General features: G+C 46.2%; 1 protein-coding gene across 1 annotated transcript in view; it reads left to right on the top strand.

The window, feature by feature from the left end:
* The window catches only part of edar (ectodysplasin A receptor), a 96,285-nt gene extending 80,887 nt beyond the window's left edge, over nucleotides 1-15,398 (top strand). The window contains exons 10-11 of the mRNA XM_070891308.1: nucleotides 14,204-14,264; nucleotides 15,064-15,398. Coding sequence (XP_070747409.1) covers nucleotides 14,204-14,264; nucleotides 15,064-15,398 — 396 coding nt within the window. The remainder of the gene's footprint in view (nucleotides 1-14,203; nucleotides 14,265-15,063) is intronic.
* Nucleotides 15,399-19,247: the final 3,849 nt, after the last annotated feature.

Here is a 19,247-nt window from a genome sequence, read left to right as displayed (position 1 = left end):
ATGACACCCAGGTCTCGTTGCACCTCCGCTTTTACTAATCTGTCACCATTCAGATAATAATCTGCCTTCCTGTTTTTGCCACCAAAGTGGATAACCTCACATTTATCCACATTATACTGCATCTGCCATGCATTTGCCCACTCACCTAATGTGCCCAAGTCACCCTGCAGCCTCTTAGCATCCTCCTCACAGCTCACACTGTCACCCAGCTTAGTGTCATCTGCAAACTTGGAGATATTACATTCAATTCCTTTGTCTAAAGCATTAATATATATTGTAAATAGCTGGGGTCCAAGCTCTGAATCTTGCGGTACCCCACTCATTACTGCCTGTCATTCTGAAAAGGACCCGTTTATTCCCACTCTTTGCTTCCTGTCTGCCAACCAGTTCTCTATCCACGTCAATACATTACCCCAATACCTTGTGCCTTAATTTTGCACACTAATCTCTTGTATGGGACCTTGTCAAAGGCCTTTTGAAAGTCCAAATACACCACATCCACTGGTTCTCCCTTATCCACTCTACTAGTTACATCCTCAAAAAATTCTAGATTTGTCAAGCATGATTTCCCTTTCATAAATCCATGCTGACTTGGACCGATCCTGACACTGCTTTCCAAATGCGCTATTATTTCATTTTTAATAATTGATTCCAACATTTTCCCCACTACCGATGTCAGGCTAACCGGTCTATAATTCCGTGTTTTCTCTCCCCCTCCTTTTTTAAAAAGTGGGATTACATTAGCTACCCTCCAATCCATAGGAATTGATCCAGAGTCCATGGAATGTTGGAAAATGACCACCAATGCATCTACTATTTCTAGGGCCACTTTCTTATGTACTCTGGGATGCAGACTATCAGGCCCTGGGGATTTATCGGCCTTCAATCGCATCAATTTCCCTAACACCATTTCCTAACAAATAAGGATTTCCCGCAGTTCCTCCTTCTCGCTAGATGCTCGGTCCCCTAGTATTTTCGGGAGGTTATTCGTGTCTCCTTAGTGAGGACAGAACCAAAGTATTTGTTCAATTGGTCTGCCATTTCCTTGTTCCCCATTATGTATTCACCTGATTCTGACTGCAAGAGCTCTACATCAATCTTTGCTAATCTTTTTCTCTTCACATATCGATAAAAGCTTTTGTAGTCAGTTTTTATGTTCCCTGCAAGCTTACTCTCATATTCTATTTTTCCCCTCCTAATTAAACCCTTTGTCCTCCTCTGCTGAATTCTAAATTTCTCCCAGTCCTCAGGCTTGCTGCTTTTTCTGGCCAATTTAGATGTCTCTTCCTTGGATTTAACACTATCCCTAATTTTCCTTGTTAGCCACGGTTGAGCCACCTTCCCCATTTTATTTTTACACCAGACAGGGATGTACAATTGCTGTAGTTCATCAATGTGATCTTTAAATGTCTGCCATTGCCTATCCACCATCAACCCTTTAAGTATCATTCGCCAATCTATCCGAGCCAATTCACGTCTCATACCATTGAAGTTACCTTTCTGTAAGTTCAGGACCCTAGTCTCTGAATTAACTGTGTCACTCTCCATCTTAATGAAGAATTCTACCATATTATGGTCACTCTTCCCCAAGGGGCCACGCACGACAAGATTGCTAATTAATCCTCTCTCGTTACACAACACCCAGTCTAGGATGGCCAGCTCTCCAGTTGATTCCTCAACATATTGGTCTAGAAAACCATCCCTTATACACTCCAGGAAATCCTCCTCCACAGTATTGCTACCTGTTTGGTTAGCCAAACTATATGTTGATTAAAGTCACCCATGATAACTCTGTACCTTTATTGCACGCATCCCTAATTTTCTGTTTGATGTCATCCCCAACCTCACTACTACTGTTTGGTGGGCTGTACACAACTCCCACTACGTTTTCTGCCCTTTGATGCTTTGCAGCTCTACCCATACAGATTCCACATCATCCAAGCTAATGTCCTTCCTTACTATTGCGTTAATCTCCTCTTTAACCAGTAACGCTACCCCACCTCCTTTTTATTTCTGTCTATCCATCCTCTGGATTTTGAGTTCCCAGCCTTGGTTACCCTGCATTGATGTGGGACTGCGGTCACATGTAGGCCAGGTTGGGAAAGACAGCAGGTTTCCTTCCCTAGAGGACAGGAAACCAGTTGAGTTTTTAAGACAGATTTATCTTTTACTGATACCAACCAGCTTTTTATTTCCAGTTTCTTTTAAAACTGAATTGAAATTCTCAGATTGCTATAATGGGATTTGAACTTGCATTCATAGAATCATAGAATGGTTGCAGCACGGAATAAGTCCATTCGGCCCGCACCTGCTCTTTGCAGGAACATTTAGCTAGTCCCACTCCCCTGCCCTTTCCCCTAGCCCTGTAAATGTTTTTCCTTCAGGTACTTATTCAACGCCCTTTTGAGAGCCGTAATTGAGTCTACCTCTATCTCCTATTCAAGCAGTGCATTCCCGATCCTAAACATTCGCTGTGTACAAAAGTTTATTCTTCTGTCGCCTTTGGTTCTTTTGCCAATCACCTTAAATCTGTGTACTCTGGTTCTTGACCCTTCTGCAATGGGAACAGTTTCTCTCTATCTACTCTGTTTAGACCCCTCATGACTTTGAACACCTCCATCATATCTCCTCTCTTCTCTGCTCTAAGGAGAATAACCCCAGCTTCTCCAGTCTATTCATGTAACTGAAGTCCCTCATCCCTGGAATCATTCTCGTAAACCTTTTCAGCACCCTCTCTAAGGCCTTAACATCCTTCCTAAAATGTGGTGCTGAGAATTGGACACAGTGCTCCAGCTGAGGCCGAACCAGTGTTTTATAAAGGTTCATCATAATTTCTGTGCTTTTGTACTCTATGCCTATATTATGAAGCCCAGGATCCCGTAAGTTTTTTTAACCGCTTTCTCAACCTGCCCTGCCATCTTCCAGAGTGTGTGCACATATACCCCTAGGTCTCTCTGTTCATACACCCACTTTAGGATTGTACCCTTTACAGGTTCGACCTCCAAAATCCGGAGTTCCGGAATCCAGAATGTTCTGGAATCCGGATACCGGGCCGATCCGTGGCAGGGTCGTCCGGAAAATGGAAAATGTTCCGCTATCCGGACTCCCCCCCCACCCCGCCTCGGCGAACCAACTTCGCTCTGGCCCGACTTCACCATGACTTCGCCCGCCCCGACTTCATCCGCCCTGACTTCACCCCGGCCCCCCTCCCTCCCCTTTACCTCGGCTGCCCGAGCCCACCTACCTCGGGCCAGACAAGGAACTCCTCCACGGCGGCGAGGTCTCCCCCGAATAGCTCCTCGGCGGAGCCCCGCACTAACATCTCTTTGGCAGGGCCCGCGCGAACATCTCTTTGGCAGGGCCCGTGCGAACATCTCTTTGGCAGGGCCCGCGCGAACATCTCTTTGGCAGGGCCCGCGCGAACATCTCTTTGGCAGGGCCCGTGCGAACATCTCTTTGGCAGGGCCCTTGCGAACATCTCTTTGGCAGGGCCCGTGCGAACATCTCTTTGGCAGGGCCCGTGCGAACATCTCTTTGGCAGGGCCCGCGCGAACATCTCTTTGGCAGAGCCCGTGCGAACATCTCTTTGGCAGAGCCCGCGCGAACATCTCGGCGGTGGAGCCCCGCGTGAACATCTCAGCGACGGGGCCTCGTGCGAACATCTGCTTGGCGGGGCCCCACCCGAACACTTCCACACGGCGGGGCCCCACCCGAACACTTCCACAGTGGCGGGGCCCCACCCGAACACTTCCACAGTGGCGGGGCCCCACCCGAACACTTCCACACGGCGGGGCCCCACCCGAACACTTCCACACGGCGGGGCCCCACCCGAACACTTCCACACGGCGGGGCCCCACCCGAACACTTCCACAGTGGCCGGGCCCCACCCGAACACTTCCACACGGCGGGGCCCCACCCGAACACTTCCACAGTGGCAGGGCCCCACCCGAACACTTCCACACGGCGGGGCCCCACCCGAACACTTCCACACGGCGGGGCCCCACCCGAACACTTCCACAGTGGCCGGGCCCCACCCGAACACTTCCACACGGCGGGGCCCCACCCGAACACTTCCACAGTGGCCGGGCCCCACCCGAACACTTCCACAGTGGCCGGGCCCCACCCAAACACTTCCACAGTGGCCGGGCCCCACCCAAACACTTCCACAGTGGCGGGGCCCCACCCGAACACTTCCACAGTGGCAGAGGCCCCACCCGAACACTTCCACAGTGGCGGGGCCCCACCCGAACACTTCCACAGTGGCAGAGGCCCCACCCGAACACTTCCACAGTGGCAGAGGCCCCACCCGAACACTTCCACAGTGGCCGGGCCCCACCCGAACACTTCCACACGGCGGGGCCCCACCCGAACACTTCCACACGGCGGGGCCCCACCCGAACACTTCCACAGTGGCCGGGCCCCACCCGAACACTTCCACAGTGGCCGGGCCCCACCCAAACACTTCCACAGTGGCCGGGCCCCACCCAAACACTTCCACAGTGGCGGGGCCCCACCCGAACACTTCCACAGTGGCCGGGCCCCACCTGAACACTTCCACAGTGGCGGGGCCCCACCCGAACACTTCCACAGTGGCCGGGCCCCACCTGAACACTTCCACAGTGGCGGGGCCCCACCCGAACACTTCCACAGTGGCGGGGCCCCACCCGAACACTTCCACAGTGGCCGGGCCCCACCCGAACACTTCCACACGGTGGGGCCCCACCCAAACACTTCCACAGTGGCAGGGCCCCACCCGAACACTTCCACAGTGGCCGGGCCCCACCCGAACACTTCCACAGTGGCCGGGCCCCACCCGAACACTTCCACAGTGGCCGGGCCCCACCCGAACACTTCCACAGTGGCCGGGCCCCACCCGAACACTTCCACAGTGGCAGGGCCCCACCCGAACACTTCCACACGGTGGGGCCCCACCCAAACACTTCCACAGTGGCGGGGCCCCACCCGAACACTTCCACAGTGGCCGGGCCCCACCCGAACACTTCCACAGTGGCGGGGCCCCACCCAAACACTTCCACAGTGGCAAGGCCCCACCCAAACACTTCCACAGTGGCAGGGCCCCACCCGAACACTTCCACACGGCGGGGCCCCACTCGAACACTTTCACAGTGGCAAGGCCCCACCCAAACACTTCCACAGTGGCGGGGCCCCACCCAAACACTTCCACAGTGGCGGGGCCCCACCCAAACACTTCCACAGTGGCAAGGCCCCACCCAAACACTTCCACAGTGGCGGGGCCCCACCCAAACACTTCCACAGTGGCAAGGCCCCACCCAAACACTTCCACAGTGGCAGGGCCCCACCCGAACACTTCCACAGTGGCCGGGCCCCACCCGAACATTTACACACGGCGGGGCCCCACCCGAACACTTCCACACGGTGGGGCCCCACCCAAACACTTCCACAGTGGCAGGGCCCCACTCGAACACTTTCACACGGCGGGGCCCCACCCGAACACTTACACACGGCGGGGGCCCACCCGAACACTTCCACACGGTGGGGCCCCACCCAAACACTTCCACAGTGGCAGGGCCCCACCCGAACACTTCCACACGGTGGGGCCCCACCCAAACACTTCCACAGTGGCGGGGACCCACCCGAACACTTCCACAGTGGCCGGGCCCCACCCAAACACTTCCACAGTGGCAAGGCCCCACCCGAACACTTCCACAGTGGCCGGGCCCCACCCGAACACTTCCACACGGTGGGGCCCCACCCGAACACTTCCACACGGCCGGGCCCCACCCGAACACTTCCACAGTGGCGGGGCCCCACCCAAACACTTCCACAGTGGCAAGGCCCCACCCAAACACTTCCACAGTGGCAGGGCCCCACTCGAACACTTCCACAGTGGCAGGGCCCCACCCGAACACTTCCACACGGCGGGGCCCCACCCGAACACTTCCACACGGCGGGGCCCCACCCGAACACTTCCACACGGCGGGGCCCCACTCGAACACTTTCACACGGCGGGGCCACACCCGAACACTTCCACAGTGGCAGGGCCCCACCCGAACACTTCCACACGGCGGGGCCCCACCCGAACACTTCCACACGGCGGGGCCCCACCCGAACACTTCCACAGTGGCAGGGCCCCACCCGAACACTTCCACAGTGGCGGGGCCCCACCCGAACACTTCCACAGTGGCAGGGCCCCACCCGAACACTTCCACAGTGGCAGGGCCCCACCCGAACACTTCCACGGTGGCGGGGCCCCACCCGAACACTTCCACAGTGGCCGGGCCCCACCCGAACACTTTCACAGTGGCAGGGCCCCACTCGAACACTTCCACAGTGGCAGGGCCCCACTCGAACACTTCCACACGGCGGGGCCCCACCCGAACACTTCCACGGTGGCGGGGCCCCACCCGAACACTTCCACAGTGGCCGGGCCCCACCCGAACACTTTCACAGTGGCAGGGCCCCACTCGAACACTTCCACAGTGGCAGGGCCCCACTCGAACACTTCCACAGTGGCAGGGCCCCACTCGAACACTTCCACACGGCGGGGCCCCACTCGAACACTTCCACACGGCGGGGCCCCACCCGAACACTTCCACACGGCGGGGCCCCACCCGAACACTTCCACACGGCGGGGCCCCACCCGAACACTTCCACACGGCGGGGCCCCACCCGAACACTTCCACAGTGGCAGGGCCCCACTCGAACACTTCCACACGGCGGGGCCCCACCCGAACACTTCCACAGTGGCAGGGCCCCACTCGAACACTTCCACAGTGGCGGGGCCCCACCCGAACACTTCCACACGGCGGGGCCCCACCCAAACACTTCCACAGTGGCGGGGCCCCACCCGAACACTTCCACAGTGGCGGGGCCCCACCCGAACACTTCCACAGTGGCCGGGCCCCACCCAAACACTTCCACACGGCGGGGCCCCACCCGAACACTTCCACACGGCGGGGCCCCACCCGAACACTTCCACAGTGGCCGGGCCCCATCCGAACACTTCCACAGTGGCCGGGCCCCACCCGAACACTTCCACATGGCGGGGCCCCACCCGAACACTTACACCCAGCGGGGCCCCACCCGAACACTTCCACACGGCGGGGCCCCACCCGAACACTTCCACAGTGGCGGGGCCTCACCCAACGACCCGAACAGCTCATTGACGAGCACCCCACCCTTTCTGAGCTTCCGAAATCCAGAAGTACCCAAACCTGGGCTCGGGTGTTTCTGGATTAGTGGCATCAGAAAGACGTTCCAAAATTTGGCAAAACCCAAAATCTGGAACAGCCTTGGTCCCGAGAGTTCCGGATTCGGGACGTTGCACCTGTAGTTTATATATCCTCTCCTCATTCTACCAAAATGTATCACTTTCCACTTTTCTGTGTTAAATTTTGTCTGCCACGTGTCCCCCCATTCCACCAGCCTGTCTATGTCCTCTTGAAGTCTATCACTATCCTCCTCACTCTTCACAATACTTCCAAGTTTTGTGTCATCTGCAAAATTTTTATTGTGCCCTGTACACCCACATCCAAGTCATTAATATATATTGAGTAAAGCAGTGGTTGTAAAACCGACCCCTGGGGAATCCCACTGTGTAATTTCCTCCAGTCCGAAAAATAACCGTTAACCACTACGCTGTTTCCTGTCACTTAGCCAATTTTGTATCCATGCTGCCATTGTCCCTTTTATTCCATGAGCTTCAACTTTGCTGGCAAGTCTATTATGTGGCACTTTGTCGAATACCTTTTGGAAATCCATGTACACCACATCAACTGCATTGCCCTCATCATCCCTCTCTGTTACCTCATCAAAAAACTCGATCAAGTTGGTTAAAGTTCAGAGAACTGAAAAAGAAAATAAGAGTGGCAAAGAGAGGGTATGAGAATAGAATGGCAGCTAACATAAAAGGTAATCAGACATCTACTATAGGCATGTAGGATTTGCCTTTAAGAAATCCGTGCTGGCTTTCCATAATTAAAGCACACTTGTCCAAGTGACAGTTAATTTTGTCCCTAATTATTGTTTCTAAAAGCTTCCCCACTACCAAGATTAAACTGAGTGGCCTGCAGTTGCTAGGTTTATCTTTATACCTTTTTTGAACAAGAGTGTAACATTTACAATTCTCCAGTCCTCTGGCACCACTCCTATTTCCAATAAATATTGGAAGATTATGGCCAATACCTCCTCGATTTCTTCCTTCACTTCCCTCAGTGTCCTAGATGCATCCCATCTGGTCCAGGTGATTTATCTACTTAGAAACATAGAAACATAGAAACTAGTTGTAGGAGTAGGCCATTCGGCCCTTCGAGCCTGCACCGCCATTCAGTAAGATCATGGCTGATCATTCACCTCAGTACCCCTTCCCTGCTTTCTCTCCATACCCCTTGATCCCTTTAGCCGTAAGGGCCACATCTAACTCTCTCTTCAATATATCCAATGAACTGGCATTAACAACACTCTGCGGTATGGAATTCCACAGGTTAACAACTCTCTGAGTGAAGAAGTTTCTCCACATCTCAGTCCTAAATGGCTTACCCCTTATCCTTAGACTGTGTCCCCTGGTTTTGGACTTCCCCAACATCGGGAACATTCTTCCTGCATCTAACCTGTCCAGTCCTGTCAGAATTTTATATGCTTCTATGAGATCCCCTCTTATCCTTCTAAATTCCAGTGAATAAAGTCCCAGTCGATCCAGTCTCTCCATCAGTCTGGTGAACCTACGTTGCACTCCCTCAATAGCAAGAACGTCCTTCCTCAGATTAGGAGACCAAAACTGAACACAATATTCCAGGTGAGGCCTCACCAAGGCCCCGTACAACTGCAGTAAGACCTCCCTGCTCCTATACTCAAATCCTCAAGCTATGAAGGCCAACATACCATTTGCCTTCTTCACTGCCTGCTGTACTTGCATGCCAACTTTCAATGACTGATGTACCATGACACCCAGGTCTCGTTGCACCTCCCCTTTTCCTAATCTGCCACCATTCAGATAATATTCTGCCTTTGTGTTTTTGCCCCCAAAGTGGATAATCTCACATTTATCCACATTATATTGCATCTGCCATGCATTTGCCCACTGACCTAACCTGTCCAAGTCACCCTGCAGCCTCTTAGCGTCCTCCTCACAGCTCACATCGCCACCCAGTTTAGTGTCATCTGCAAACTTGGAGATATTACACTCAATTACTTCATCTAAATCATTAATGTATATTGTAAATAGCTGGGGTCCAAGCTCTGAACCCTGCGGCACACCACTAGTCACTGCCTGCCATTCTGAAAAGGATGTGTTTATCCCGACTCTCTGCTTCCTGTTTGCTAACCAGTTCTCTATCCACGTCAGTACATAACCCACAATACCATGTGCTTTAATTTTGCACACCAATCTCTTGTGTGGGACCTTGCCAAAAGCCTTTTGAAAGTCCAAATACACCACATCCTACAGCCTCAAAAAATTCCAGAAGATTTATCAAGCATGCTTTCTGTTTCATAAATCCATGTTGACTTGGACCGATCTTGTCACTGCTTTCCAAAAGCGCTGTTATTTCATCTTTAATAATTGATTCCAACATTTTCCCCACTTATGATGTCAGGCTAACTGGTCTATAATTACCCATTTTCTCTCTCCCTCCTTTTTTAAAAAGTGGTGTTACATTAGCTACCCTCCAGTCCATAGGAACTGATCCAGAGTCGATAGACTGTTGGTAAATGATCACCAATGCATCCACTATTTCTAGGGCCACTTCCTTAAGTACTCTGGGATGCAGACTATCAGGCCTCAGGGATTTATCGGTCTTCAATCCCATCAATTTCCCTAACACAATTTCCCACCTAATAAGGGTATCCTTCCGTTCCTCCTTCTCACTAGACCCCGAAGGTTATTTGTGTCTTCCTTAGTGAAGACAGAACCAAAGTATTTGTTTAACGTCTGCCATTTCTTTATTCCCTTATATAAATTCACCTGAATCTGACTGCAAGGCATCTACGTTTGTCTTAACTAATCTTTTTCTCTTCACATATCTATAGAAGCTTTTGCAGTCAGTTTTTATGTTCCCGGCAAGCTTCCTCTCATACTCTATTCCCCCCCCCCTAATTAAACCCTTTGTCCTCCTCTGTTGAATTCTAAATTTCTCCCATTTGCAGGTTTGCTGCTTTTTCTGGCCAATTTATATGCCTCTTCCTTGGATTTAACACTATCTTTAATTTCCCTTGTTAGCCACGGTTGAACCACCTTCCCCGTTTTATTTTTACTCCAGGCAGGGATGTACAATTGTTGAAGTTCATCCATGTGATCTTTAAATGTTTGCCATTGCCTATTCACCGTCAACCCTCTAAATATAATTTGCCAGTCTATTCTAGCCAATTCACATCTCATACCATTGAAGTTACCTTTCTTTAAGTTCAGGACCGTAGTCTCTGAATTAACTGTGTCATTCTCCATCTTAGTTAAGAATTCTACCATATTATGGTCACTCTTCCCCAAGGGGCCTCACACAACAAGATTGCTAATTAGTTATTTCCCATTACACATCATCCAGTCTAGGATGGCCAGCCCCCTAGTTGGTTCCTCAACATATTGGTCCAGAAAATCATCCCTAATACACTCCAGGAAATCCTCCTCCATCGTATTGCTACCAGTTTGGTTAGCCCAATCTATATGTAGATTAAAGTTGCCCATGATAACTGCAGTACCTTTATTGCACGCATCCCTAATTTCTTGTTTGATGCCATTCCTAACCTCACTACTACTGTTTAGTGGTCTGTACACAACTCCCACTAGTATTTTCTGTCCTTTGGTTTCCACAGCTCTACCCATACAGATTCCACATCATCCAAGCTAATGTGCTTCCTTACTATTGCGTTAATTTCCTCTTTAACCAGCAACGCTACCCCACCATCTTTTCCTTTCTGTCTATCCTTCCTGAATGTTGAATACCCCTGGATGTTGAGTTCCCAGCCTTGGTCACCCTGGAGTCATGTCTCCGTGATGCCAATTATATCATATTCATTAATTGCTGCTTGTGCAGTTAATTCGTCCACCTTATTACGAATACTCCGCGCATTGAGGCACAGAGCCTTCAGGCTTGCCTTTTTAACACACCCTTTTAGAATTTTGCTGCAATGTGGCCCTTTTTGATTTTTGCCTTGGGTTTCTCTGTCCTCTACTTTCACTTTTCTTCTTTCTATCTTTTGCTTCTGCTCCTATTTTACTTCCCTCTGTCTCCCTGTATAGGTTCCCATCCCCCTGATATATTAGTTTAACTCCTCCCCAACAGCACTAGCTAACATTCCCCCTAGGACATTGGTTCCGGTCCTGCCCAGGTGCAGACCTTCCGATTTGTACTGGTCCCACCTCCCCCAGAACCGGTTCCAATGTCCCAGGAATTTGAATCCCTCCCTCCTGCACCTCTCCTCAAGCCACGTATTCATCTGAACTATCCTGCGATTCCTACTCTGACTAGCACGTGGCACTTGAAGTACAGAGAGCCTTTCTAATATCTCGTCTTTATCAATTTTTATCCCATCCAGTATCTCAACTACCTCCTTCTTCACTATGTCTATGGCAGCATCTTCTTCCTTGGTGAAGACAGATGCAAAGTACTCATTTATCACCTCAACCATATCCTCTGCCTTCATGCACAGGTCTCCTTTTGGTCCCTAACTGGCCCCACCCCTTCTCTTACTGCCCGTTTACTATTAATATGCCTATAGTAGACGTCTGATTACCTTTTATGTTAGCTGCCATTCTATTCTCTTTGCCCCTCTTTTTTTCCCCTTCTACTCTGAACTTTCGACAGTTAACCTGATTCTCGAATGTATTCTCGACCTCACGTCTGCCATTTGTGCTCTTTTTCCGTTTCATCTTACTCGCCATCTCTTTCCTCTGATTTTAGTTTCCCTACTTTTCCCCTCGTGGGAATCTACCTCGACTGTACCTGAACTATTTCCTCTTTGAAGGCAGCCCATTGCTCCATTACAGTTTTGCCTGCCAATCTTTGATTTCAATTTACTTGGGCCTCCAATTTATCTGTTCTCATCCCATTGAAATTGGCTATCTTCCAATTAAGTATTTTTACTCTAGATTGCTCACTGTCCTTTTCCATAGCTAATCTAAACCTTATGATACTATGATCGCCAAATGTTCCCCTACTGACACTTGCTCCACTTGACCCACCTCATTCCCCAAAACCAGATCCAGCAATGCCTCCTTCCTCACTGGGCTGCAACCATACTGATCCAGAAAGTTCTCCTGAACACACTTCAGAAATTCTTCCCCCTTTCTTCCCTTTACACTATTGCTATCGCAGTCTATATTAGGATAGTTGAAGTCACCCATTATCACTACTCTATAGTTCTTGCATCTCTCTATAATTTCTCTGTAAATTTGCTCCTCCATATTTTTACCACTAGTTGGTGGCTTATAGAATACACCTAGTAGTGTAATGGCACCTCTATTATTTCTTAACTCTAGCCATGTACATTCTGTCCTTGACCCCTCCAGGACGTCCTCTCTCTCCACCATGTATCATTCTCCTTAACCAATACTGGCACGCCACCTCCTAGCTTTCCTGAACACCTTATATCCAGGAATATTAAATACCCAATCCTGCCCTTTTTTGAGCTAGGTCTCGTTATTGCCATGAAATCATATTCCCATGTGGTTATTTGCGCCTGCAGCTCACCAACCTTATTTACCATGTTTCATGTGTTCACATACATACACTGTAAACCTATCTTAGAACTCCCTGTGTTCTCTCCTAGGCTGAACCCATATAATACCTTACTATTTATTGCTTTAGTACTATCCATCTCTCCCAATCCTTTGTGCCCTTTGTTTCTCCTTTCTAATAGTACATCCTGGAGTCCATCCCCCTGCCAACTTAGTTTAAACCCTCCCCGTTCTATTGGATTATTAGTCCAGGCCTTTGAATTACTAGTCCAGCAATATAATTATTATGCTGCCATATCCTATACTGTGTTGTGATTCTGTATTTTGTTAATTTAAGAGAATATATTTCCTGTCAAACTGTTGGCTCCATGATAATTAGGAACTAATCACTTCCATTGAGCTTGACATTCCACCACAGTACTGATATGGTCAGAAGTGTTGTTCGTCAGCTGAGATGTTAAAATTAAAGTCCTTTCTACCAATTCAGGAGGATTCTAAATATCCTGTCGTTATTTTAAGAAGTGCTGGGAGCTTGATTTTTTTAACATATTTGATTTTTTTTTACATATATTTGATCTCAGGATGTTGGCAACATGGGCAAAACTGGATTTTTATCACCCATACCTAGTTGCCTGAGAAAATGTTGATGGGCATTCTCCCTGATCTGCTGCAGTCCTTCTCTTGATGGTCCTCCTGGTAACCTGGGCAACATCCATCAATCAATGCCATCAAAAAACAATTAACCAGTTATTCATCTCATTTTGGTTTGTAGGACAATTGCCTAATTAGTCACAGTCATTGCACTACAAAACCAATTCATTGTGAGAAGCGATTTGAAATGTTTTGACAGCATGATAAGGCATTATATAAACACAAGTATTAGAGGCAGGACATAGTCTGAATTTTTTGAGACTATTTATGAATGCATGCTAGAAACGTACTACAGGTAATTAAAGATTGATTATTTGGGTGTATGAAATAGGGCAGCAGCGTAACTTTGTGCAAAACCAGCCACGTACTCCAGAAGTCCACTCATCAGGTGAAAAGAAAAAAAAAACTTGCATTTATGAGCACCCTTCATTACTTTAGGACCGCATGCTCAATCTAAATTGTTTGTGCACATTTCCTCTTCAAAGCTTGCACCCATATCCTCTGTTTCTAGAATTTGTGATAATCTTAAACATTATTGGGGTTCAATTAATCGATTCCTTTAAGGATCTTGAATATTTCCGCTGTGCCTCCCTCTTCAGAGTAAAGAATCCCATAAACGTTATAGTTCAGTTGCCGTAAATATGTTTGGTTGTCTTTTTTGCACTGCCTTCAATACCTAGACATTCTTACTGTAGCACAGCAACCAAGATTGAACAACTGTCTGCATGTGTGCCTACCAGTGCATAAAAAACCTATGTGATACAACCTTCACACTAATGTGTTTTTTATACACCTCTCAAAGAGTGATTGTACATTTAAGTAGAAACCTGCTCTACAGTATATGGTTCTTAACCCAATGTTTATTCTTTTAACTGAAAATGGGTAATGTTAATTTTCCAGATACAGACACGAAGGGAAAAGATACTTGAATTGTGCAAGAAAGTATGCAGTTTCACAGAAGGTAATGCATCAGGAATGTACTGTTTTCCAAACTATTCAAGCCATAAATTACTTTCAATTTTGTGAATTTTCCTTACCCCAAAGTGCTACAAGTTGAGAAAAATATAAAAAAATTATAAAGCATATTGAATTTTTCAATCATTTAATTACTAAACTAATAAAATCTACTTGGAAATGCACTTGAACTGAGGTTTATATGTTAACATGGTCATTATCATGAGTTCTGATATCATTGGATGTACAAAATGCACTGTAATTAATTTTAAATGGTTCATATGTTGTCAACTTTCTATCAGTAATTTGTTTTTTATCATTTAAAAAAATCTCCTATATTTTAAGATTTATGATTAAAGAGAAATGGCTTTTCATTTTTCCTCAAAATTTGTGTCACTTCAAAATTGGATAAATTCACAAGGTCAAAATGGTGGATGCCATATTGGTCATCCTGTGCGAATGTAGTTCCCTGCTGAGAAATCCAAACCTGTTGTTTGTCCTCACTACAATTCAGAACATTCTCTAGGGATGGAGAGCTTTGATTACTGAAAATCTCATATGCCATATAAATACATCAGAATAAAGCTATTGGGTTGTTTTATTTAATTCTGTGGACCACTTTTAATAATTTTAGGTGATCCCAGACTATTTTTACAAAGGTAATGAGAATCTGTAGTTCTAAATGCAGGGGTGCAGAAGGGGTGGAGAACAATATTTAATTCCCCCAAGTCTCCTAGCTATTCTGAAATGCTTATTATACAAGTGATATTCTAGTTTTAATAAATTACTATAATTCATATTTTCAGGGCTCAGCCCTACAGAACTGCCTTTTGACTGTCTCGAGAAAACCAGCAGAATGTTGAGTTCTACCTACAGCACGGATAAAGCTATTGTAAAAACATGGCGTCATCTGGCAGAAAGTTTTGGGCTGAAGAGGGATGAAATAGGTGGAATGACAGATGGAATGCAACTCTTTGACCGTATAAGCACAGCAGGTTACAGCATCCCTGATCTGCTGACCAGGCTTGTGCATATTGAAAGGATGGATGCTGTAGAAGCCTTGTGTATGGATGTTCTAGAGTGCACACAAGGTACACCGATAGCCAATCTTGCTATCTTACCCAAATGTCCAAATTTGTAATCCGTGCCATAAATACCATGTGAAGTATTGTTTGTGGGTCCAGTATATGTCATTTTTTAGTGCTTACTCAGAGTCCTAGGCCCAATGAGGCAAAAGACAATAGTGAAACTTTAGAGAGAAAGGTTCTGTATTCAAGTTCCTTAATTCTTATTCAGGATCCTGAATGTTATGCTTTGTGTTATTCTATTCTCAGGAGACATCTCATTAAGGGACAATTTTAAAAGTTCAGGAGCAATTTGAACAAGTTAGTTTTAGAGTACCAAAAATACCGGCTCAAGTCTGTGCAATCTGTAATGCACTAAACACAAGAAAATTAAGCAAAAACATGCTGACGCACTAAACATGAATAGAAATGTGGCTGTAACATGACCTGCTCCTACACATCTCCCTAAATAATCTATGAACCATGAATTCCTTTCTAGTGGTGTTTCTCTGTGTAAAGCAGAGCCTGATCAGTGTAGAGACCTAAAATGCACAAAAGACTAACATAATAGGGTTGGATCTAGGGCCTATGTTGAGATTAACTAGACCTCGTCTTTCAATTAATCAGGATCGAGTGCAAACCAATATGGTAGGTATATTGTGTTTAATTGGAATTTAGGATGAAATATAACACACAAGTTATATAGCAAAAACATACGACCATGACAAGTAGCTGGTACCAGCCCCAATCGAACAGACAGCTGGTGTGCATGAACAGCTCTTTGGCTTACGACCTTTCTCCCTCTCTTCTAGAACCACCAAGAGTGTTAGACTAGGGTCAGCATGGGTGCACTAACGGAAGAGTGTTAGACCATCGATCCACTCATGGAAGCTCTTCACTCCACCTTCTGTGCTAGGATCTTTTCAGGTCTTTCTTTTATACCCTTTTTAGGGGTGGACCAGGGGTAGAATATCGACAAGACCATTTAATCTATAAGGTTTCCCCTTAAAATAAGGTGCCCATTGGTATGTCGAGTTCTTTGTTTAAGTCATGGAAAAAGGCCAACCTGCTTATTATCTCCCACCTATCAGGGGTCCTCACAACCTTTACACATGCTTTCTGTAATTGACCAATCATGGCCTACAGCATGTGGAGGACTGTCTTCCCCTTAAACCATCCGGCCCTGTCCTCCCAAGACTAGAGACTCTTATCTCATGCTCATTTTCCAGGAAAACGAAACTGAAGCAGTTCCAGTAAAACATAACTTATACATTAACCCCTTATTTGTCTCGAGCTCTAATACAATCATCTAAAAGTATTATTCGTGTCACAATTTCATTCATGTAGCCAGATACATTTTAGGTATCCCTAATTTTTAACACCTACTATTGAGTTTGATGATTATTAGAAAATGATCAATTAATGTGTGCAGCAAGAGGAAGCTTAAGAGGCAGCACACCAGTCATTTACTTCCATCTATCCTATTGAAAGTTTCTAAACACATTTTAAATATCAATCAAAAACAGTTAATGTTTTGTATAATTTCTTTTGTGTTCTTATATGATTGCATGAAATTTATTAATTTGTGCATCTCATCCTAAAGCAAATTATTTTAAAGTGCGATGAGGACTTAAAATGCGTGAATTTTATCTCTGATGTTAGATTTGCTAAATGTGATACAGGGATGATACTTTCACAGTTATTGGTCTGCTGTATCTAAGTAAATTGTCACCTCTAAATTAATGCAACAGAAGCCCTATAGTTTTAGATTTTAACTGTAGCTATTTTTTTCCTCAGTACTTATAAATATCTATATTTTAAATGAATACTTACAGCATATTTCAAGTAATAGCAGCAATAGTTATATTCATGAAAGTGTTGATCTGTGTTAAAACCTGGCATCAGGTGGTTGTGAAAGCAACAATCTATAGCGCTATGGTAAACGTTTAATAATGCTGAAGTCTTCTTAATGGGATACAAAGAAAAGAAGAATCAAAGTGATAGATTTTATTTAAAATCTTGATCCTGCTCTACTGTTATCAGACAGTCTTATAGTTACAGTGGTAAGCTTGTTATTAGTGTTTATCTTTCTACCAATACATTATGTTTTAGGCACTCAAAATATAAGATGTTGGAAAACTCATTATACTGTTTTAGTGATATACAGAATTGCAATATTATGACAATCAACACACCTACTAGCAAGAACTGTCAATACAAGGAAAGGTTAGGAGAGAAAATTATAATCAAAAAGAGAGAGACAGGTGACAAACCCATAAAGCTCAGTTCATTTTTAAAAGTAAAATACATTAAAATAGTATCTATTTTGAAATGAAAATGACTGGACAACTCTGGGGTTAGTTATTAAAGAGTTGTTTATTTGAGACCATGGTGACAGTTTCTATTGTTTTTTTTCTCCTTCGGTCGCAAAAGGACCAATCAGTATTACACGTTCAATTTTCCTTACTTATCACTAGTCCTTTTTGTAAATAGAATGAGCACATAGAAAGTCATGGAGATGAGCTTTCAACATATACTGAGCTGGTCTCCTGTAAGCCACGTAAACAGGATACATTCTGCAGACTTGTTTCCTGTTTATCTTAACGTGATACATTTTTCTAGGAAAACTGTATGTATAATTTATTCAAATGTACATAATTTGTATTATGAAACCGCAATAAATAAAACCTTACAAATAAACATTAAATTTATTGACTTTATTTTTGATCCAAGCCTAATTTACTGTCGGTATAATACAGAAACTATGACGTCAGCCAATAAAATCATTCTCAGTGTCACTCCTGATATAATCACATGAAAGATTCAACTGTTTGTTGCTGTAGGCCATCATGTTGTTCTTATAATGGTAATAGTAATACAGTTGGATTTTTTTTAAATAAAAACTTTTAACTTTATTTTAAGATTAAAGTTTTTAATCCTGTAGTGATGTGGAAATGAATAAGAGGTTTGAAAAGGAAAGAAGAACATTAACATTTCAGATTGCTCACCATCCTTCCCAGTGATGATCCCCTAGGACTCTTGCTTTCTATTCATTTATGATATCCAGTCAATGTGAAGGTATTATCAAGAATGGAAAGAATCTTGAAGGCATACATTTCAGTCAAAACTAGGGCCTAGAAATTGGCCTCCTTAGCACCTCCCATTATCGCCTCTGGGGGACCATAATGGGTCGCTAACAACTCACCAATTGGGCGCGGCAAGATGAACGATTCCCGTTAACTTCGGCGAGAGGTTTGCGGCGGCAGTAAGGCTTTGCGTCCCGATCTCCTTCGCCCAGATATCATGACGTCATTGCCGTGCGCATCGCCCCGGAGCCGAACTTCGGTTCCGTCCCCTGTAGCATCACCGGGCGAAAACACCGACAGCTGCAGGAGGCGGTGAATGAGAGGCCTAGCACTTCGGGGGGCAAAAGTTAAAGGAGAGGTTGCCGAGGTAAGTACCAAAATTTCTGAAATTATTTTAAAAATGTTTTTTGAATTCTCCTGGGCCATAATTGATCAGCCCGGCACTCTGCTGGAGTGCATGGTGTTGATCGGGCCGGATTGCGGCTGCTGTCGGGTCCAGCCAACTGGTCCCAATGCAGAGCCTGCAGCGATGGCCCTTCCCTTTAAGGGAGGGAAGGAGTCTCTAATCACGGCGGCGCTGCATGGCCCATTGTGCAGCGCTGCACCACTACCACCCCGCCTGCATCCTTTAGTGCTCTAGAAAGGAAGTGAAGCACTTGATTTAGCGCTCCACTTCCTTCCTCAAGCGCAAACACCAAATTTTTTAAAGCTGAAAATCATTAGCCCCTGACGCTAATCTTTTCAACTTTCAGAAGTTAGCGCTCCAAATGGGCGCTCCCAAATTACTCCCACTAATTATTTTAAATCTGTATATCCAATTTGGAAATCCACATTTATAAC

Source organism: Pristiophorus japonicus, chromosome 10 (genome assembly GCF_044704955.1).
Source record: "Pristiophorus japonicus isolate sPriJap1 chromosome 10, sPriJap1.hap1, whole genome shotgun sequence".
Classification (NCBI taxonomy): domain Eukaryota; kingdom Metazoa; phylum Chordata; class Chondrichthyes; family Pristiophoridae; genus Pristiophorus; species Pristiophorus japonicus.
The sequence above is the reverse complement of the archived record's forward strand: the minus strand, read 5'-3'. Positions and strand labels throughout refer to the sequence as shown.